Below are 22802 nucleotides of genomic sequence, written 5' to 3' on the forward strand. Positions count from 1 at the left end.
CTGGTTTAATTTACAGAGTTTTGCTTTTTACTTGTTTTGTTTTTATAACAACACTTCCTCCATTTTCAATAGGCATTTAGTTGGACAGGTATTACTAGTAAAGCAGCAAAACACCAAAACTCTGGCTCAGCCCCCAACCAGCTGCACAACGTTGAACAAATCTCTTACCTTCTCTGGGTCTCAATTTTCCCATTTATAAAATGAAGCAGCTAATCTAGAACGCATTCTAAAGTATCTTCTCTCCAGTTTCTTTGAGTCAGAGCTCTAGCCTTGTGGGAATGAAAAAGTGCTCAAAACAAATGGCCAAAATCTCATTTTGCAATGTTGGTGAAACAAACAGGATACAAAACTGTAAATACAGTGTGATCATGGTCCCAACTCTAAATAATACTACAAACACACCCACATATTCCAGGTAAAAGTCTTGTAAACAATACACCAAAATGCTATCAGTGGTTATCTCTGAGTTGTAGGTTACAAACTGTTCTTTTCAGCTTTTCTGTGTTTTTCAAGGGTCCTATAATAAATATACTACTACTCTAATAATAGGGAGGAGGGTGAAAAACAAAGAAAAAAACCTTCCTTTTATGTGCTAAAAGAATTTTACATTTGGAAGGGATTATAGAATTTGAATGAATTTTTCAAAAACAGTTGGAGTTAATCAGAAAAAAAGATCTCTAGTGAAGTCACATACCTGATACCTGTCAACCATCACATAAAAGCTGGTCATTTTCCCTAAATTAATAAGTTTTCAGGAGGTACTATTTTTTTCATTTATGCTGAAATCAGTAATAATAATTATGATAGCTAACATTTACATAATGCCAAGCATAGCTCTAAGACTTTAAATATGTAATAATTCATTTAGTTCTTACAACAGCCAGATGCAGGGGTTCATGTCTATAATCCCAGCTACTTGGGAGGCTGAGGTGGGAGAACTGCTTGAGGCTGGGAGTTTGAGACCAGCCTGGACAACTTGGCAGGAATTCCAGGGCCACCACCTCTTAAAAAATAAAAAAACCAGTTGGGTATAGTGGATCATACCCTACAGTACCAGCTACTCAGGAGGCTGAGGTGGGAGAATCACTTGAGCCCAAGAATTGAAGTAACCACTAACACTCCAGCCTGGGCAACAGAGCAAGACTCCATCTCTTTTTTTTTTTTTTTTTTTTTTTTTGAGACGATGTTTATCTCTGGTTACCCAGGCTGGAGTGGTGCAATGGCACGATCTCGGCTCACCACAACCTCCACCTCCTGGGTTCAGGCAATTATCCTGCCTCAGCCTCCTGAGTAGCTGGGATTACAGGCACACGTCACTGTGCCCAGCTAATTTTTTTATATTTTTAGTAGAGACGGGGTTTCACCATGTTGACCAGGATGGTCTCGATCTCTCGACCTCGTGATCCACCCGCCTCGGCCTCCCAAAGTGCTGGGATTACAGGCTTGAGCCACCGCGCCCGGCCGACTCCATCTCTTAAAAAGAAAAAAAAGGAAATCCAGCTTGGCATGGTGGCTGATGCCTGTAATCCCAGCATTTTGGGAGGCTGAGGCAGGCAGATCACAAGGTCAAGAGATCGAGACCATCTTGGCCAACATGGTGAAACCCCATCTCTACTAAAAATACAAAAATTAGATGGGTATGGTGGCATGCACCTGTAGTCCCAGCTATTCGGGAGGCTGAAGCAGAAGAATCGCTTGAACCCGGGAGGCGGAGGTTGCAGTAAGCCAAGATCGTGCCACTGTACTCCAGCCGGGTGACAGAGGGAGACTTGGTCTCAAAAATAAACAAATAAAAATAACTCCCACAACCACCTTACAATTACTGGAATACTATCACTATTCCTGTTATATACATGAAGACCATGAGGTACTTAGAGATAAAATAATTTACCCACAGATAATGAGGGGCAGAGCTAGGATTTAAAGAGAGTTATCCTCTCAAGTGGCTGGGACTCTAAGTGTGTGCCACCACACCAGCTAATTTTTACTTTTTATTTTCTGTAGAGATGAGCTCTTGCTACACAGCCCAGGGCTCAAGCAATCCTCCGTTCTCAGCCTCCCAAAGTGTTGGGATTACAGGCATGAGCCAATGTGCCCAGATAGAGCATAGACTCTTAACTACTAAACCATACTATTCCTTTAAGTGTTAAATGTTGTTCTCTTCAGGTCATTCTTTAACTGCTTTTGTTCTAAAAGTTCTTCTAAACAATTTTTCTTAGCCGGGTGCGGTGGCTCAAGCCTGTAATCCCAGCACTTTGGGAGGCCGAGGCGGGTGGATCACGAGGTCAAGAGATCGAGACCATCCCGGTCAACATAGTGAAACCCCGTCTCAACTAAAAATACAAAAAATTAGCTGGGCATGGTGGCACGTGCCTGTAATCCTAGCTACTCAGGAGGCTGAGGCAGGAGAATTGCCTGAACCCAGGAGGCGGAGGTTGCGGTGAGCCGAGATCGAGCCATTGCACTCCAGCCTGGGTAACAAGAGCGAAACTCCGTCTCAAAAAAAAAAAAAAAAAAAAAAAAAATTTTTTCTTTAAACTGAAAAAAGACTGGCCACACTTTTACCACCTCAAAATGATTATTCTTTTCCAAGTCATTATTTCAAAGCTATCGGGAATATAATTTAATCCCTGTACCTATCACTAAGTGAATAATATAACATCTGAGATATTAAATAACATTAATATTAAACTTAATAAGTCATAAAAAAAAGTTGCTTTGTCGGTTGAGATTATTCGTCCTCATAAAACTTCTGCAAAGAATCCCTACAACCAACTGTTGCACCTTTCTAAAATTTCTATTTTATTAAAATGTTTTAAATAGTGTTATAATTAAATAGCTTGTGTTTTTAAAAGAATGCCTGTCAATGTTTACTTTGAACATTTGCTGTGGTATACACCCAGTTCATTTCAGAATAACCCCAACTACTGTAACATGCAAAACCTGAGAAAATGAACACAGAGGAGGCCAATCAATTAAACATAGTTGAAGATGCTCACATAATTCTCTAAGGCAATTCGAACCCAAACCAAGCCCCTTCTTCTGCATAATACCCATATTACTTGCCAATTTTCATAGCTTTAAATAAAGCTCAAATTTCCTCCACATCTGTATTACTAAATCTGTTGAAGTAAATATAGAAATCAATAGTTTCCTATATTTAAAAATTAGAAGAGAGGGAAGTAGAGAAGAAGGTGGGGAAAAAAACCCTTTGCACCAGGCTGCCTGCTAATTTAAATGTGCAATGAGACAGTCATCTGATAATTGCACCCTTTGGGTACTTTTGTACTGATAAGATAATACAGTGAAATAAAGTCACCTGTTTTATTTCAATTAACTTACACAATTTGCAAATCTGCAACTCTCTGCCATGGTACATTAAGAAAATTAGCATGTAAGAAAAATTACCTGCTTATGTAAATTGAGGATGATTTTTATCCATGCAGATGGGAAAAAAAAAAGCTGCAATCTGGGTCAAATGACTAATTTTATCTATTTGTTCAAATGTCTCTTTTCTTCTTTTCTCTGTAGCTTAGAGCAAGAATTTTAGGTCAAAGAATGGATAAACAAAAAGTTTCTGTGTTGTCCATAAGAAGTTTGCTGCCTGACACTACTGAGCTCTACACTACTTAAATTGAAAACAAGACTGAGAACCCTATCCGGATAACAAAACCAAAACATGGAGAGGAAGAGACATCAATGGGAGATGTCTGTTCTAATTGGGAAGGAAAGTAAACATGGCAAGGATCAGGTACCAATTTTACCTTCTGCTACTTTAGGCAAAGCTTCAGAAAAGGAAAGGAAAAATGCCTCCAAATAACTCAGGGCAGACAGGACTTCTCCACAAAGATTATTCCAGTATGTTCCATAAGTGTACCCAGTCAAGTTCTTCTCAGTCTGATGTAACCTAAGACAAATGCATTATCTTGGTCATTAATGACTGCCTTCCTGGCATTTACTGCTGGTATTTACCCCTCCCATTTAAAACTGACTCCATCTCCAGGTCCAGGAGTGGTTCTGATGGCTCAAAAAGTAATCGTATCTTCATTGACAGTGATTGGTTCAGAAATGAGTATATAATCCAATAAAAGCCAAAGAAAAGCCAGGTGTGGCGGCTCATGCCTGTAATCCCAGCACTTTGGGAGGTCAAGGTGAGTGGACGGCTTGTGCCCAGGAGTTTGAGACTAGCCTGGGCAACAAAGGGAGACCCTGTCTCTACAAAAAAATTTTTAAAAAATTAGCCAGGTGTCGTGACAGAGCAAGACTGTCTCAAAAGAAAAACAAAACAAAACAAAATAAAACAAAACCACAAAAGCCAAAGACTCTTAGAACTGTGCTGGTTAGCAGAGTAGTCAATAGTCACATGTGGCTAGAGAGCACTCAGAATGTGGCTAGACCAAACTGAAGATATATTGTAAGCATGAAGATACACAGTGATTTTGCAGACTTAGTATGGAAAAAAATATAGATTAATAATTTTTATAGTAAATACATGTTGAAATGACAATACATTGGATATAGAGTCAAAATACATTACTAAAATTAATTTCACTTGTTTCTTTTTCTCTTCTTTCTCTCTCTCTCTCTTTCTCTCTTTCTTTCTTTCAAGACGGAGTCTCGCTCTGTCACCCAGGCCAGAGTGCAATGGCGCAATCTCAGGCCACTGCAACCTCTGCCTCCCAGCTTCAAGCAATTCTCCTTCCTTAGCCTCCCAAGTAGCTGGGACTGACAGGTGCATGCCACCACATCTATCTAATTTTTGTATTTTTAGTAGAGATGAGGTTTCACCATGTTGGCCAGGATGGTCTTGATCTCTTGACCTTATGATCTACCCGCTTTGGCCTCCCAAAATGCTGGGATTACAGGCATAAGTCACTGTGCCCAGCCAATTTCACCTGTTTTCTTTTTACATTTTTTACTATGGCTGCTAGAAATTTAAGATTACATAGATGGCTTTCACCATGTATATACTGGATTAGCACTGCTGGTTTGCTGAGGATGTCTACAAAAACTCCCTTCCTCTTGTACAAGAGCTTTAGGAAGTCATTCTCCATCTCTGGGCACTGTAAGTCCTAAATTATTACAGCCTTCAAGCCACGTCAAAGCTCCTTTTCTGGGAGGCCCACATGCAAACAAGTCCCTTATCCAAATTCAGAATTTAAAAGAGATTCCTGGAAAGAAACTTGTTTTAAAGAAATTTGCAAATTAATGTAAGCACTGGCCCCCAAATCATTTTACCTGATTATTCACACACAAAGATGACAAAATACCGAACATTAAATTTTATTTAAAAATTTTTAAATCACTCAAAATATTATAAGAAAACTATTATAAGACTTTTAAGAAACTATGCAAATTTTTAAAGTCTAAAACACTAAAAAGATAAATATTATTGGGAAACTAGTAGTATCAAATAGACATGTAAGAAGAAATTGATTGCTCATTTGCAAATAGGCCTTCTCTCCTCCACAACTGAACTACATGTATAATCCTTACCAATAAGTCAGTAACAGAAAAAAATGAGTCTCTTGAACAAACTGAACATTTAAAATCTGATCTCAAATTAGAAAACTCTATAAAAGTCACCACACTGGAACAGGGTGACATTTCTCTCATTCCTCCTTTAAACAATTTTAGAAGCTATTCAACACTGTAATCCTGAAGAGAGAAAGTTGTCTTGTGGTCACTAGCAAACTCCAATGCCCAAACAATGCCACTATGCCATACAAATATTAATTTTATAATAGAATCTTAGGAAACACAGGATTTCATAAATGAGAAAACCAAGGCTCAGAAAGTTTAAATAACCTTTCGAAGGTCATAGAGTTGTTGGCAGCAAAGCTAGGTACAGAACCTTGACTCCTAACAAGTGTAGTTTATTATTCTATTACCCTACTGTTTAAAAAAAAAAAAAAAAAAAATCATTGCACCTTGAACATGACAAACATCAACTGCTCTGATTTTTAAACCAAAAAAAAAAAAAAAAAAACCCGAGATTTGGAAGAACTGTACTAATAATTTAAAAATAAAATTATAGGCCAGGCGCAGTGGCTCAAGCCTGTAATCCCAGCACTTTGGGAGGCCGAGGCGGGTGGATCACAAGGTCGAGAGATCGAGACCATCCTGGTCAACATGGTGAAACCCCGTCTCTACTAAAAATACAAAAAAATTAGCTGGGCGTGGTGGCACGTGCCTGTAATCCCAGCTACTCAGGAGGCTGAGGCAGGAGAATTGCCTGAGCCCAGGAGGCGGAGGTTGCGGTGAGCCGAGATCGCGCCATTGCACTCCAGCCTGGGTAACAAGAGCGAAACTCCGTCTCAAAAAAATAAATAAATAAAAAATAAAAAATAAAAAATAAAAATAAATAAAAATAAAATTATAAAAAGTAATACTTAAGACTTTTTTTAGAATCAAACATACACATTATAGGGAAAAACAAACACAATCATTCTCTCAAATGCCGTCAATGATCTACTTACTAAATACAATGGCCTTTTCTCCATCTTAATTTTCTTTGACTTTTTTTTTTGGAGACAGGTTCTGGCTCCATCACCTAGGCTGGAGTGCAGTGGTGTGTTACCAGCTCACTGCAACCCCAGCCTCCTGAGTAGCTGGGACTACAAGTGTATGCCGCCACGCCAGGCTAATTTTTTTTTTTTTTTTTTGTATTTTTAGTAGAGATGGATTTCACTATGTTGCTCAGGCTGGTCTCGAACTCTAGGGCTCAAGTGATATGCCCACCTCAGACACCCAAAGTGCTGGGATTATAGGTGTGAACCACCACACCCAGCCTTCTTTGACTTTTTATTGACACCAAAGATCACGCCCATTTTCCCACCAATCTTTGCCATATTTAGGTTGTCAATCACTGTAAACACATTTTCCTGACTGCCCTTTAGTTCTGCTTCCAGTAGCTTCTTCCACCTAAATCTGAGAACATTCCCTAAGACTCAGACAGATTTCAGTTCGCTCTATTTTACATATCCAAAAAAAAAATTAAATCTGACCAATTCTCTTACTTAAAAACTTTCAGTAGTTGCCATTTGCAGTATTTCAACCTTTTCTCATCGTTGCTTGCCTAAGGAGACTTCTTAGGCTTTTTTCCTAATCATTCCCCTTACCATAGATATGCTACATAACTGTTTATGTGCTATATGTACATATATGCTCTATTAATAAAAAGCTGGTTTTAGTGCCTCAAGTCTTAAGCATGACATTCCAACCTCTTCATGATTGAGCTCTAGCTTACACCTCCTACCACCCACTGCACTGCACTTTCAGCATCTCCAGCCCTGTAGTCTCCTGCATATAGGCCCTTCCACCTAGACTGCCCTTCACCATTGGTTGACTCTCATTCTTAAAGCTCACTGAAGAATTACCTATTTTAGGAAGCATTCATACCTTCCATAGAAATCCCTCCTCTGCACTCCCTTAATATCCAGTGACTATCTCTATTGTTGCATTTATGGCACTGAATTATAAATCTGTTTCCCCCACCAGGTCATAATCATCTTTAATTGTTATCCCCAGCACAGTGCCTGCCAAATAGTAACACATAATAAACGAATGTTGTAAGAACTTCAAACAGAGTTTCACTCTTGTTGACCAGGCTGGAGTGCAATGGTGTGATCTTGGCTCACTGCAACCTCTACCTCCCAGGTTCAAGCAATTCTCCTGCCTCAGCCTCCTGAGTAGTTGGGATTATAGGTATGGGTCACCATGCCTGGCTAATTTTGTATTTTTAGCAGAGATGGGGTTTCACCATGTTGGTTAGCCTGGTCTTGAACTCCTGACCTCAGATGATCCACCTGCCTCAGCCTCCCAAAGTGCTGGGGTTACAGGTGTGAGACACCACACCTGGCCTGAAAAGAATATATTCTTTTTTAAAATGGTTTCAAATTTAGTTTCACCTCTCCACCAAGGCTGAGGGCATCCTGAGAGTAGGCATGTGTCATTTTTGATATTGTTTACTCTCTGACTGTCAACTCCGCCAAGGCAATAAAACGACTTAAACATCCCTATACCTCAGTACTAAGCACAATACAGACAACACCAACAGCAGCTTAATAGAGGTTCGCAAAATTATTTATAAAACTAAATATCCCCATTTAGTGTGTGCGAAAGTGCCGGTTCACAGCAAACTGACAATAAAAATATATAGACTAGTGAGTTCCAAAAGTGTTAAAAGCTTTCACTGCCTCACAGTAGACATGACTCAATTAGCCAAACTATTTCAAAACTGGGTTTAGGTAAAGAGCACCAGTCATTATCAATGGCAGACATCCCCCTATACACTCTCTCTACTCACACCATTACAACTAATTGTTAAAGTTCAATCTCAGTAGAATTCACTTAGAAGTCATCTTTCCATAATGCCAGAGTACTAGTTTTTTCTGTTTCCAGACTAGGTACCTTATAACTACTGACCGTGTCTATCAAGACTTGTTACATGCTCATTGACAGTGTACAACTGTTGCCTCAGGTACTCTGTTACCCCTCAGCAACAACAGGATCACACTGACAAGGTACTTTAATTAGGAAGTCCTTATTGACCTATATTAGGTGGCCCAATCAACAAATAAGTCATTGGAGTAGCATGGAGGCAAAGGGACTCAGGACTAAAATCCAAACAGACTGATAATTAAAGAGCTTCTAACAGCTTCCATCCATTTATTAGTTGGACAACAAATGAAAAAGTTTCTTTGGCCTTGACAGTCTTCATCAAAGAAACAACAACAACAACAAAACATATTAAGGAAATATACAGTATATGAACAGTTAATTCTTGAATTGCTCAGACATCAATAAATCTAATAAAAACCACCAATAGCCACTTAATTTTACAATATAGAAGTCAGAGAAAACTCTGACACTCCAAGTTGGGAAGACAATGGAACATTCCAGTACTCCATTAGATGACTTTTTATATCAATAGCTGCCTGTGCTTTGAAGGTAAGCATCCAGAATTTAAATTCAAACATATATTTGGTTAATGCATTTATGCATTTACAAATTTTTTTCTAGTCTAACATATGAAAGAGAACTATGCCTGACCCCATTTTTCTTTCAGGACACATGCCCAGTGATACTGATGGCTAAAAATATGGCATATAATTTTGAGGGATATTGTCTTAGCTTGTTTGAAAAGGCAATGTTTCTGAAATGTCTTTTTTAATAAAAAATGTCTTTTTTTCCTAAATTAATATTTGACAGTATAACATGAAATTTCTCCCCAAGAATAAACCAAGTTTATTTTTCGTGCTGTGGCTTTGTTTTTGTTTTTTGAACATAATTTGGATAATCTTTTCAGGAGTCTAACTACAAAATGGCTTGCAGCGTTACAGGCTGTGACGTTTCAACCACCAAGAAGTGGGTGCAGTATCATTACACTGTTAGTTTTATTCTCTACTCTTTGCTTTCTCTACTTTATGATCACGAACCTGCAGTTTCTAAAACTAAGTTTGTTTGTAGTTAAAATTAACAATACAGATTTCCACATTTCTAGTTTCACATGGATGCTTTGTTATGTCTAGAAGAGCAACCGTTTCCTTTTTATGGTACAAGCTCTGCTTCTTCAAAGCTTTTTGACAAAGCAGCCTTCCCCCCACCCCCCAACAAAGAATCCAGCTGTGGCTGTTAATCTTGGCTGATAGTGGAAAAACTCCTCAATACTACAGACTCTTAACCTGTAAAACACAGTTAATAACAAAATACACTTTAGCATACTACTCTTTCTGATGCAACTAACTCCAGGATTTTCCCTAAACATATTCCAAAAGCATTCTCCATTTTTCTAAATTACAGTTTGCTATGTGGAGTAAGAAGACCAGAGAAAACATAATGCCTCTCATTTTCACAAGATGACTAAGCTAGACAATCTCCACCATGCACAAGGGTTTATACTGAATAATTTTGTTAAATCAGTATATTTCTCCCACCTCACTGGGATCTTTAGCAATTCATACTTTTTCATCCAAACATAAGCAAAGTAAATTTCTACTAAAGCTGAACTTCGACAATAAGGATGTCTTTCATTTGTTACATTCTGAAAAGAAAAAATTAATTTCTTCCCTGAATATAAATCCATAATACTTTCTAAAAGAGTTCAGATGATCTGACTAGAACACCTATAAAGTCCATACAAATGTGTATTATTTTTGTTTGTTTTTAATTAATTGACAGGACAGCACAGAGTATTTTTCCCTTGGCTTTAAATTCAACCTTTTTTTAATCTCCCTGGCATACAGTACAACTGAGGGGACACGCTATGTTATTTAGAGTCACGCCTCCAAAAATAGTCTGCATGCTGATTTCACCTGATAAATCTGACAATCTATGAAGACACTTCATTGCATGTTAACACAACAGCTTGATTTTTCTACCAACGATAACTACAATAAAAACAACTAACACTTATTGATGCTTACTGTGTGCTAGACAGTGTACTCCTTGGTTTACAAGAATTACCTCACTTAATCTTCAAACCAATCCTGAGATAAGTACTACTATTATCCTCATTTTATAGATGAGGAACAGAGAGGTCAAGTAATTTATCAAGATCACAGAGCTAGTAAGTAACTACCACTATAGTTTTGAAAGATAAAAGTAACCTGCTGAAGTTATTAGGATAATAAAATTCAAAGACTTCCAGCATTACTTGGAGTACAAAAAGGCAAAATCGCAAGTGACTCCCAGGCTTTTTGATCTTTTAATTAATCAGGCAAGTCACAAACCAAAACGCTAATTGTACAAAATAGTTTTTCCCAGACTCACTCTTACCAAGGTGGCAATATGTGTCATTAACTCCATCTCTGATATGTTAAGTGGCCAATGACAAAACTACCTAGGTGTTTTTGAGGTGTAGTGGCCCTCAAACCACTCTCATGTGGTTAACTTCCTCCAACTTTCAACATTATATATTTCATGAGCCCCTGAAACTCTGTCCCAAAGCATTTTCCTCTGGCATATGTGAACCTCAAACAAAAAGGAAGATTTATATTATACTCACCAAGTGATTGAAGTTACTATTTGTGGGTTGTGTTGTTTTGTTTTGTTTTTGCATTATGAAAATGTCCATGTGGGTGTTTGGAAGCTGTGAGTCTCATAAAGACGGTCAAATTATATATGACATTTTGATAACTCATAAACAACATTCTATCAGTGGCAACAAATGTATCTCTGGCTATCCCACAATCACATTACCAGGTAAACTGGAACTCTTACTTTGAGATAAAATACAGCAGACAGTTGTTAATGAAAACTTAATTGAACTGTCACAGCACCATCTTTACCAGCAAGCTAATGAGTAATTCACTATTTTACACAACTGTCCAATACTGATAAGTTATTCCACTAGTTAAATTCAGCAGAAAGATAAATAAAGCCAGCTAGACTGAACCGTTCAGTGATAAATCTGGTAAAATGCTGCATCACTTCTACAAATACCTCTCCTTGTCTACATGGAAAAACAACAATCCCTCTCAAAATTGCATGCTGCTTTTGTAGCCATCAGTTCTGCTGGCTGTATGTCCCCAAGGAAATGGGGGCAAATACAGTTTCTTGTCATATGCTATGCCAGAAGAATACTTGCAAAATGCATTAAATGAATATATGTTTGAATTAAATGAATCTTATAATATCCAGGTAGTTAGTTATATGGTTGTTTGAATCAAATGATGTATCACTGGGAAAAATCTTTACATTCCATTTTAATCATTTTAGAAAAAAGGTTGTTTCCAATTCATAAGGTGCTTTCTAAATTAAAAATAAAAATTCTTTTTAATTAAAAAGTAAAAAAAAAACAAAGTAAGATTCAGTAATACCTTTACCTTGGGTTCCAGAATACTAGTGCAATTCCCTGTAGTTTGGTTTTCAAATCTCTAAACAGTCTTACTTAGGTCATACAACAGTTAAATTTCAAATCTAATAAGCAATTCAGACAGGAAATCACTGACATGTAAATATAAAAATAGGAAAGTATTTGCATATAAAACATACACCTGAAACTCTTTCCTTTTTCATACCAAATTGTATTTCACCTGTAATAGCTGATGAAAACACTCAATGCAGTTAACTAGAAAAACTTGGTTTAAAAAAAAAAAAAAAAAGACCCAAATCACATGAGGATGCAGAAAGAGGGTGGCCATCTACAAGCCAAAGAGAGAGGCCTCAAAAAAAACCAAGCCTGCACCTTAATCTTGGATATCTAGCCTCCGGAACTATGATAGATAATTTTCTGTTGTTTAAGCCAAAACAAGGAAGGACCTGACTAGATCAATTAACAAAGCAGTATAGATGCTAAAGCACTGTGCTAGGTGCCAAGGAGAAAAGGATTACTACAATAGATAATCCTTACCCTCAAGGGGCTTACACATGTACGCAGTTTACACACGGCAAACCTGAAATAAGATGGTACACAAAGGAGTACTTTAAGTATATGAGACAAACTCCATAGGTTGTAGAGCAGTCAATCAATTAAAGAACTTTAGAATGGATTCAAATCAAATACATTTGGGCTTTCAGATATCAGTGATTAACAGTACCCACTAGCAAAATGTTTGCTATGTGAGATGTTTCAGTACTCCAGTTGTTTATTGCCCCTTCCTTAAAAATAATAAAGTTTTAAAATCTTCCCTTGCCACCAACTTGAAGTTAAAACTGCTACAAGTCACATTACTTTTTGATAGACATGTAAGTGAAAAATGCCTTTATAATATATTCAAGAATGCTGCAATCCATTTCCCTTTCAGTATCCCTAGTTTTTAACATTGCACGTAAGGCATTAAAAAAGCAAGCAAGCATCCAGATCTAAGAAGATCCAAATAAGTGCTAAAAGTTATTAGTAAATCAATGACAAAATTTAAACCAAGGAACAACCGTTTTCCTGTTTGCTCCATCCCCCAACCAAAGCTTGGAAATCCTCAAGAGTTAGGCAAGGATAGGAAGTTCACAGTTAAATCTCTGAGACAATCTATGAAAGAGAAGAGAGGAAGGCAGGAACAGACAGGTCCCTGAGCAAAATGACAGAGAGGCACCATTACCAGCTATACTCTTTCCCACCTGGAATCCCACACACCTTGGAGAAAGGACCGTGCTGCAGCAGAAACTTCCTTGGAGACTAGCTGAGCAAACACCAGACACTACTAGTTTAAAAAATGATGAGATCACTTAGTAGCCTAGATTATCAAATCTGAAATATAAATACGATGGCCAGTTAAAATGCATAAACAATGTGCCTATCATTTTTAGCCTCAAAAACACTGACTGACAAAAGGGGATATTCACCAGGCTAGTCCCAAAGAGTTTATTTGCCTGTGGTAACGGGGGCTTTTCTAGATGGTAAAAAGAATCAATTTTTGAATGCACTGAAAATATCAATTCATCTATCCAAAGTGGAATCATTAGTCCTTGGGAGAAAACAGTTCATTCTAGTTTTGATAGGAACAAACATATTTTATTATAAACTACTAATCCTTTTAAGGTTAGACCAAACAGATCAAAATGTTTTAAGAAGCCCTTAGACTTTTACAAATATCCTAGCACTAGCAAAAGTAGTGTCATTTGTTTAAAAAGTGTATTTCCTACTATAGCAACTGACCAACAGATAACAGCAACTTAAGAGGCACTAAATGACACTAAAACATTACACGGAATGTGGGCCACTGCATAGCTAGTCTACTAACCTCATTTGTGGTACTCATGTGTGATGCTATATTTAATGCATTCTTATCAAAAGGCTAAAGCTACATACTTCCCAGCCGTAGCTTTATGGTTTAAAATAAAACCACTCAAGCAATGATCTTAACTGGTTCAACTATGAATCCTACCTTTCTTCTGGGGATCAAGATCACAAAATAAGGAGTGAAAAGACAGAAAGGATAAGGAAGTAGTTACACAAAGTATATCCTAATGACAAGAGTATTATAAAGGAATTGAGTCTGGATCAGTTGCTAACGCTTAATCCCATTGGGCAACCGATCCAAACTAAATCAAACACATGAGATGACCAAGACCTTTGTAGGAATTAGTATTCCATACATTCATCTACTGATCCTGTGTTCAGTGGCTTGCTTAGGTTCTAATAGAAAAGTCTGGTAGACAACAAACTTATTTGTGTTGCTCATGAGAAGGTGCTCCACCAAAACTTGGCATGAGCCTAGAGGGCCGATCCATGAGGCCTCTTTACCACGTAATGAGGGTGGCTTCCCACAGTTGGGTTGAGAAGCTTGCTCCACGTTGGGTCAACATGGAGAAAACCATAAGGGATGGAACTACCCAATCACAACCATCAGAATAAACCATGAGAGGCTGTGTTCTTCTTTTGATACTCACCAGACAACACCAAAGGCTCCATATCCAATAGGTCTATCCGGTTCAATATCCAGCTGCTGTTGTGGATGATGCGAGTGCTGATGATGGTGCGCCTTAACTGTAGCAGCTGCGGCAGCCTGTACCTGAGCTGGGGCTGCTGCAGCTGGTCCAGGAGCCTGCCCCGGTGCCGGTGATGGGAAATATGGCTGTTGTTGCCCAGGGTTTAACATGGCTGCGGCTGCAGCCGCTGCTGCGGCTGCCGCAGCTGCCGAAGAGGTGTGCTGCTGTACAGGGTGTACAGCGGCAGCTGACCCCGGATGAAGATGGTGTTGAGGGTGGTGGTGGTGGTGCAGGTGAGGAGGTGGGAGGTGTGGAAGGTGGTGGTGATGGTGGTGGTGGTGACCTGCTGCTGCTGCAGATGTACCGCCATTGTAAGCCGCCATCATTTTTGCGTTGGCTCTTGCGCCACAAAGAGACATTCAAAATAAATGCCCTTTGATTGGAAAGCAAACTGGGTCAAGCTGTCATTTGGCCATTTAAAAATGAAGAAAAACCACTCACTCCACCTCAAAAAACATAGAGCGTAACTGGCTTTATGTCTTCATCAGTCAATCCAAACAAGTTACGAGGATCTTGGTGTTTTAATTTTGGGGTGAGCGTGTGTGGAAGGGTGTGGATTGCCAAAAGGAAAAAAAAAGAAAAAAAAAGAAAAGAAAAAGGAAAAAAGGACCCCTTCCCCCCAGGATTCCTGCCACAAGTGGCTACTAAAACTCCATTCTTAATTCGGGGGAGGTTCCAACTTTGAATGCGGGAATAAAGGCCAAACCTCCCGACCCCCTGAACTCCACACACGAAAAGGATTTGGTAACACACCACCCTTGGAATCTGGAAAGAAGGTTGACTCATCTACCCCTTCCATTCCCACATCCTTTTCTAAACACCTACCACCTCCTCAAAAACACGATTAAAAAAAAATTCCCACCACCCTAAATGGAGAAGATAGGGGGAAATCACCTGGGAAAGCAGCTTCCAGCTTCCCCCCCCTCGAACTCTCAGGCCTTCCTACATCTCCCCCTACTCCTAGTCAGGATGACCTGATTGGGGGGGGGGGGCGGGGGTTCTAAACTTTCCTGGGCAGGAGGAGCCAGGGAAGGAGGCTGGAGTGAGGAGAGGAGGCGACAGCAGGACAGAGAGGAGAAAGAGAGCCGGGGCAAAAGTGAAGGGAAGGAGGCGCAGGGAGGAACGAACGAGCTGGGCAGCGCTCGGACGCCCAGACAGAGGGAACCGCCCCGGGAGAAGGCTAGGGTCCCGGGGCCAAAGAATAGGAGCCCCGGGAGGCGGGCGGGGTACGGTCGGAAGCGGGCTGACTCCTGCCCCCGCCGCCGCCGGCTGCTTCTGCTGAGGGTTGGGGGGGAGAGCGGGTGGGTCCCCCGCGCGACGGCCCCGCAGGGCTCAAGGCTGCTCCGTCTCCCCCCCTCCCCCCCACCCAGCTTCCGTCCCCGCGGCCGCTTTCTCCTCAGCCGCCGCGGCCGCTTTCTCCTCAGCCGCCGCCTCCTCAGCCGCCGGTGCCGCCGCGGCCGGACTCACCTCCCCTAGCAAAGCCGGATAGAGCGGAGCCAGCGGCGGACACGCGCAACCAGCCGCCGAGGCCCCGCCCCCGCCTCGCACTGACCGGCTGCCCTGGCCAATCCACGCCCACCTGTCCGCGACTGCCTCCAATCCTGGACCATCAGTTTCAGACAGGCGCACTGTTCGGCCAGTGGCAACAAGGTGTGGGTCTTCCGGGGAAATCCCGCCCCCGATGCGGAATGGGCAGATAGAAAGACCAATCAAAGAGAGAATTTGGCTTGACCGACAAAGCTTAAAGCCAATTCCAAACCAAAGATCTTTGTGACATTTTTCTCTCGCCTCTCTTTTCTTTTTCTTCTTTTATTTATTTATTTATTTTTTTTCGGCAGGAGCAGGAAGCTGCGTGCTAATCCCGCCTGCAAAAGCTGGAAGAGAGGGGCAGAATGAAAGAACCAATCATGAGCCGGAGACGAAGAACAGAGCAACCAATCCTTGGGTTGAAAATGAAGTGGGCTGGAACCTGGGCCAGATAGACACTTGATTTGACAAATGGAAAAAAAAGATTGCCATAAGTCCCGCCCTGCAGATCTCCTATGGAACAGGATTGTGGAAAATTTGCTGTCATGGAGAGACAACCTCTTCAAGGGGCAGGGCTTGGGGAAGGGGTGGGGTCTTGAAGTGGGCGGGACCTAGATGAAGAAGGCGGAGTCCAAATCATCACTGGTCCATTGATCTGAGCTGTCTAATATCCCATTTAAGATGTAAAGTGCAGCCGGGCGCGGTGGCTCAAGCCTGTAATCCCAGCCCTTTGGGAGGCCGAGGCGGGTGGATCACGAGGTCAAGAGATCAAGACCATCCTGGTCAACATGGTGAAACCCCGTCTCTACTAAAAATACAAAAAAATTAGCTGGGCATGGTGGCACGTGCCTATAATCCCAGCTACTCAGGAGGCTGAGACAGGAGAATTGTCTGAACCCAGGAGGCGGAGGTTGCGGTGAGCCGAGATCGCGCCATTGCACTCTAGCCTGGGTAACAAGAGCGAAACTCCATCGCAAAAAAAAAAAAAAAAAAAAAAAAAAAAAAAAAAAAAAAAAAAAAGATGTAAAGTGGCTCACGCCTGTAATCTCAGCACTTTGGGAGGCCGAGGCGGGCGGATCACGAGGTCAGAGATCGAGACCATCCTGGTCAACATGGTGAAACCCCGTCTCTACTAAAAATACAAAAATTATCCGGGCGTTTGGCACACACCTGTAGTCCCAGCTACTCGGGAGGCTGAGGCGGGAAGAATCGCTTGAACCCGGGAGGCGGAGGTTGCAGTGAGCCAAGATTGCGCCACTGCACTCCAGCCTGGCGACAGAGCAAGACTGTATCTCAAAAAAAATAAAAGAAAGAAAAAGGGAATGTTGAGCTTCGGAAACTCAAGGTGCAAGGTCACGCAACAAGAAGATAGTCACAAAGGAAACTCAGTAGACTGACAGTTCATAGTTTACAGCCGGTCCTCCATGGTTAATCCTGATGTTGGCAAAAAGTGGAGGAATCTCCAGCATTCAGAAATCCATTGTCAACAGATGATAAAGCTGTTGGTGCAAATTTTTAAAAGTAAACTTGACCACCAAAATGACAATTTTCTTCCATCTTTCTTTCTTAACAGGGTCGCGTTCTGTCACGTAGGCTGGAGTGCAGTAGTGCAGTCCTAGCTCATTGCAGCCTCCAGTTCCTGGTTCAATCTTCCTGCCTCAGCCTCCCAGATAGTTGGGATTAGAGATGTGCACCACCATGCCCAGCTGATTCTTTAAGTCTTTAGAAACACGGTCTCAATATGTTGTCCAGACTGGTCTCAAATTCTTAGGCTCAAGAGATCCTCCTGCCTCCCACCTCGGCCTCCCAAAATTCTGGAATTACAGGCATGAACCACCACCCCCAGCCTCTTCCATATTTTCTATCAAGGAAGTTTCTGTCATTGAAAGCTTACTAAAATAGCATGTTTCCTTTACATCACTTTACTTATCTGAATTTATCCTTCTTTTAAATGTAAAATAATAAGCTTACAGAAACTTATCCCTACTGAAACTGCATACTGTACTCAGAAACTTGGAGGTCATCTTCAATCCCTCCTTTGCCTGTCCACATTGTCCCTTCCAATCAATCAATCATCAAGTCTTTTTTGTCTTGTTTTGTTTTTTGAGACAAGGTCTCTGTTGCCCAGGCTGGACTGCAGTGGTGTGATCACCACTCACTGCAGCCTCCACCTCTTGGGCTCAGGTGATCCTCCTACCTCAGCCTCCCAAGTAGCTGGGACTGCAGGCATGCTCCACCCCACCCAGCTAATTTTTGTTGTTTTTTTTTTTTGTTTTCTGTTGTTGTTGTTTTTTTTTTTTGTAGAGATGGGGTTTTGCATGTTGCCCAGGCTGAATCACCAAGTCTTAAACAATTTTAAATCTCCCTCACTTCTGCTGCTTCCCAGTCACACAGTATTTACCCAAATTTACACCACTAGCATCTTTAACTACTTCCCTGCCTACAAGCTAGCTCTGCTTTGATCCATCCCTCTTGGGAGCATAATAAACTTTGAAAAATTCAAATCTGGCCAGGCGTGGTGGCTCATGGCAGTAATCCAAGCACTTAGGAGGCCAAGGCGGGCGGATCACCTGAGGTCAGAGTTCAAGACCAGCCTGGCCAACATGGTGAAACCCCGTCTTAAAAAACATTTTAATTTAATTTAAAAATTCAAATATGAGACCTGATTGCAGGTGAAGCGCTCAACCTGTAATCCCAGGGCTTCATGAGGCCAAGGCGGGTGTATCCCTTGAGCTCAGGAACTCAAGATCAGTCCAGGCAATGCGGCAAAACTCTGTATCTACAAAAAATACAAAAATTAGCAAAGTGTGTGGTACACATGTCTCTAGTCCCAGCTACTGTGGAGGCTGAGGTGGGAGGATAACTTGAGCCAGGGAGGTAGAGGCCGCAGTAAGCTGAGATCCCACCAGTGCACTCCAGCCTGGGTGACATGGGTGACAGTAAGATCCCGCCTCAAAAAAAAAGTCTGGCTGAACCCCTAAATAGTCTGGCATGATCTGGTCCCTGCTACCTACCTCAAGCGTCTTATCTCTCCCCTCCACCCGCTATATTTCAGATATTTTGAACTTCCTGCAGCTCCTTGAATGCTTTCAAGCCTTTATGCTTATCTTCAGCCCAAAACACTTCCCACCCACCCTCCACTCCTCTAATTTATCCCTCAGGTCTTCATGTGAATTTTACTTTTATTCCTGGAAAGTTCTCTCTAACTCTGTTCTAGAGTATATGTTTCTGTTGCGTATCTCCATGACACTGCTTCCCTGGCTTATACTCTCTATTTTAATTGCTTGTTGAGTTTGACCAGGACAGAGAGCTTGTCTGTCTCACTCAATGTTGTATGCCCAGTTCTTTAGGACAGTGCTCGAAAAAGGAGAAGACACTTGCTACAGATTTGCCTGAATTGCTGAGTGCAGAAGTGGGTACAAACCCAAGCTCTGCCATTTACTTACTCTGTAGCTTAAGCAACTTAACTAACCTTTCTCAATCTCAGTTGCCTCAACAGAAATAGTAATACATGACTCATCAGGTCGATATGAGGACTAAATGAGGTGATGTATTTAAAAGTGCTTTGTAAATAGCGAAAACGCAATATAAATTATCTTCAACACTTACCCTCATGTAATATTTGAGATGCCTTTCCAATTTTCCAATATACAGCACTCTCCTCCAAAGCATAGTTTCCTAAAAAGCTTCTTAGATGTGCAACAAATTATCTGGTGAAACTAGGACCTACTGAATTGCAAGAGGAGAGGAGGAATCTGTTTAACACGCTCTCCAGGTGATTCTTATACACATTAGAGCTTAAGAAGCATAGGCCTAGAGTAAAGGAGCTTAGTCTTCGTAAACTTTATTTTTCAGCACTTAGTATACTACTATTATAACACATAGAAAGTGCATGATACATATGAAATTAATTAATTAATCTAATCCACGAGAAAACAATTGCACATTAAGAGTTGTTTATTCCTTCCATAAATGTGTTGGGCACTGATGTTTTTTTTCTTTTCTTTCATTCTTTTTCTTTTTTTAAATCACATTTTAGGTTTTGGGGTACATGTGAAGAACACGTAAGATTGTTGCATAGGTACACACATGGCAGTGTGATGTGCTGCCTTCCTCCCTATCACCTACATCTGGCATTTCTCCCCAAGCTATCTCTCCCCAAATCCCCATTCCCCGCTGTCCCTCCCCTATTTCCCCCCCAACAGACCCCAGTGTGTGATGCTCCCCTCCCTGTGTCCATGTGTTCTCATTGTTCAACACCCACCTATGCGTGAGAACATGCGGTGTTTGATTTTCTGTTCTTGTGTCAGTTTGCTGAGAATGATGGTTTCCGGGTTCATCCATGTCCCTACAAAAGACACGAACTCATCGTTTTTTATGGCTGCATAGTATTCTATGGTGTATGTGTGCCACGTTTTCCCTGCCCAGTCTATAATCGATGGGCGTTTGGGTTGGTTCCAGGTCTTTGCTATCGTAAACAGGTTGAGTACTGATTATATCTAGACATGGTGCTAATGTCAACTGTGGGGGAAGGGAGATAGGTGTACAGATGCTCCAGGACTCATGATGAGGTTGTGTCACAATAAGCCCATTGTACACTGAAAATGCATTTAATACCATAACCTACTGAACATCGTAGCCTAGCCTACCTTAATGCACTCAGAACACTGACATTAGCCTACAGTTCTGTGAGATCATCTAGCACAGTCTATTTTATAATAAAATGTTGAATATCTCATAATTTATTGAATACTGTAGTGAAAATGAAAACCAGAATGGTTGAAAGAGTACTCAAAGTACACTTTCTACTGAATGGGCATCACTTTCAAATCATAGTAAAGCAGAAAAATCTTAAGTCAAATCATCATGAGTCAGGGACCATCTGTATTAAAGTCTCTGCCCCCAGGAGCTCTAAGTCTCTCTGGTGCAAGGATTTCCAAAATGGTGTGTGCACACTGCAGGGGGGCGGGTGCACAAAGTGGCCCACTGGACTCTTGGAAGAAATGAGTACAACTTCTGTTTCTATTTATTTTTTATTTCATCTTTTAAAAATATCCCTTTTGCCAATGTATTATAGTGTACATAATATTACAGAGTAGTACAAATGAATAGCATTTATGAATAAATAAGAATATACAAATTGAGGACTTGTGCTCAAAAATTTATCAAAAACATTGGGAAATCATTGGTCTGGTGATCATTTAATAATGTTCATGGTTTAGATCAGTGCTGTCCTAGAGAAATACAAGACCAAATACAAAATTTCGTGTTCTAGTAGTCACATTAAAAAATTAAAAGAGGCCAGGTGTGATGGCTCACGCCTGTCATCCCAGAAGTTTGGGAGGCCAGGGTGGGAGGATCACTTGAGTCCAGGAGTTCAAGACCGGCTTGGGCAACATGATGAAACCCTATTTCTAATTTAAAAAAAAAAAAAAAAAAAAGCCAGGTGTGGTGGCATGTATGTGCCTGTAGTCCCGGCAACTCAGGAGGCTGAAATGGGAGGATCACCTGAACCCAGGGAGGCCGAGGCTACAGTGAGCCATGATGGTGCCACTGTACTTTAGCCTGAGCAACAGAGTGAGATCCTATCTCAAAAAAAAGAAAAAAGAAAAAAAAGTTCATTAGCCACATGTGGCAGGTAACTACCAATTAGACAGTACAAGTCTAGATCATGGGTTTGAATCCTTAATCTGTCCCTTACCAGCTATGTGACCTTGGGCAAGTTCCTTAACCTATCTTAGTGTGAAAAATTTCCTTGTCTCTAAAATAGAGAGGTTCCCTGACATCTGCAGTTGTGATAATTCAAAGAGACAATCCATGGAAAGCACATAGCCTGGGGCTTCCTGGCTCCTCATCAGTGGCAGTAAGTAGGATGGTTATTATTAGTACAGGTATTACAATCCAAGGCAAAGTGTCCCAAGTGTCCAATGGAGAAATACACTTTGAGCACCACTCAGTTCATGTCCCCAGCATTCCATCCGCGTGGAGTGGCTGGCCCCTTAAACACATCACCAGACAGTACAATTTCCGGCCTTTTCCATTTTGTTCCATTTTCAGGAGCTGAGCATGATGAACGAGAAGTCGGAAGTGAGTCAGCAGGATAGCACTTAGAGCCTAAAAAAGCAAGCAGGACATCAGAATGCATAAGCAGGAATATAATGTGCAGGAAGTGGGAGGTGATCTTCCCTTTCTTCCAAGAACTGGCTCACCCCATGAGTTGTCTGCAGAGACTTTGCAGAACTTGGGCCAGGCCCAGGAAGATTAAAGGACTACAAAAGGAGCAACTCACATCTACAGTGCTGGGTGCTCAACACCTGTGATCAATATCAATATGTCCCATTTTGCAAATGAAGAAACAGATTCAGAAAGGCAAGATACTTTACCAAATCTCACACATCTAGTGAGTTACAAAGCTGGGGCTGGCCCAATTCCCACTGTACCTCACAGCTGGAGGGAAGGGCCAAAGAAGTGATGCTATGGAGTACCAGGAAGAACAGGCAGAGAATTCTTACCCTTTTGGCCTGGCAGCCAGGGGCCTCCCTCACTGAGTGCATGATACTTTTTTTTTTTTTTTTTCGAGACAGAGTTTCACTCTTGTTACCCATGCTGGAGTGCAATGGCGCGATCTCGGCTCACCGCAACCTCCACCTCCTGGGTTCAGGCAATTCTCCTGCCTCAACCTCCTGAGTAGCTGGGATTACAGGAACGTGCCACCACGCCCAGCTAATTTTTTGTATTTTTAGCGGAGACGGGGTTTCACCATGTTGACCAGGATGGTCTCGATCTCTTGACCTCATGATCCACCCGCCTCGGCCTCCCAAAGTGCTGGGATTACAGGCTTGAGC

The 22802-nt window shown here is 41.2% G+C and overlaps 1 protein-coding gene and 1 pseudogene across 1 annotated transcript in view; both read right to left on the reverse strand.

Annotated features, from left to right (window-relative positions):
- Positions 1–14325, reverse strand: part of LOC141581835 (farnesyl pyrophosphate synthase pseudogene) — a 28793-nt pseudogene extending 14468 nt beyond the window's left edge.
- NLK (nemo like kinase) overlaps positions 1–15930 on the reverse strand; it is a 169657-nt gene extending 153727 nt beyond the window's left edge. The window contains exon 1 of the mRNA XM_003931405.4: positions 14332–15930. Within this exon, the coding sequence (XP_003931454.2) occupies positions 14332–14789 (458 nt within the window). The 5' untranslated portion in view covers positions 14790–15930. The remainder of the gene's footprint in view (positions 1–14331) is intronic.
- Positions 15931–22802: the final 6872 nt, after the last annotated feature.

The sequence above is a fragment of the Saimiri boliviensis genome, chromosome 17, assembly GCF_048565385.1.
Source record: "Saimiri boliviensis isolate mSaiBol1 chromosome 17, mSaiBol1.pri, whole genome shotgun sequence".
Taxonomy (NCBI): domain Eukaryota; kingdom Metazoa; phylum Chordata; class Mammalia; order Primates; family Cebidae; genus Saimiri; species Saimiri boliviensis.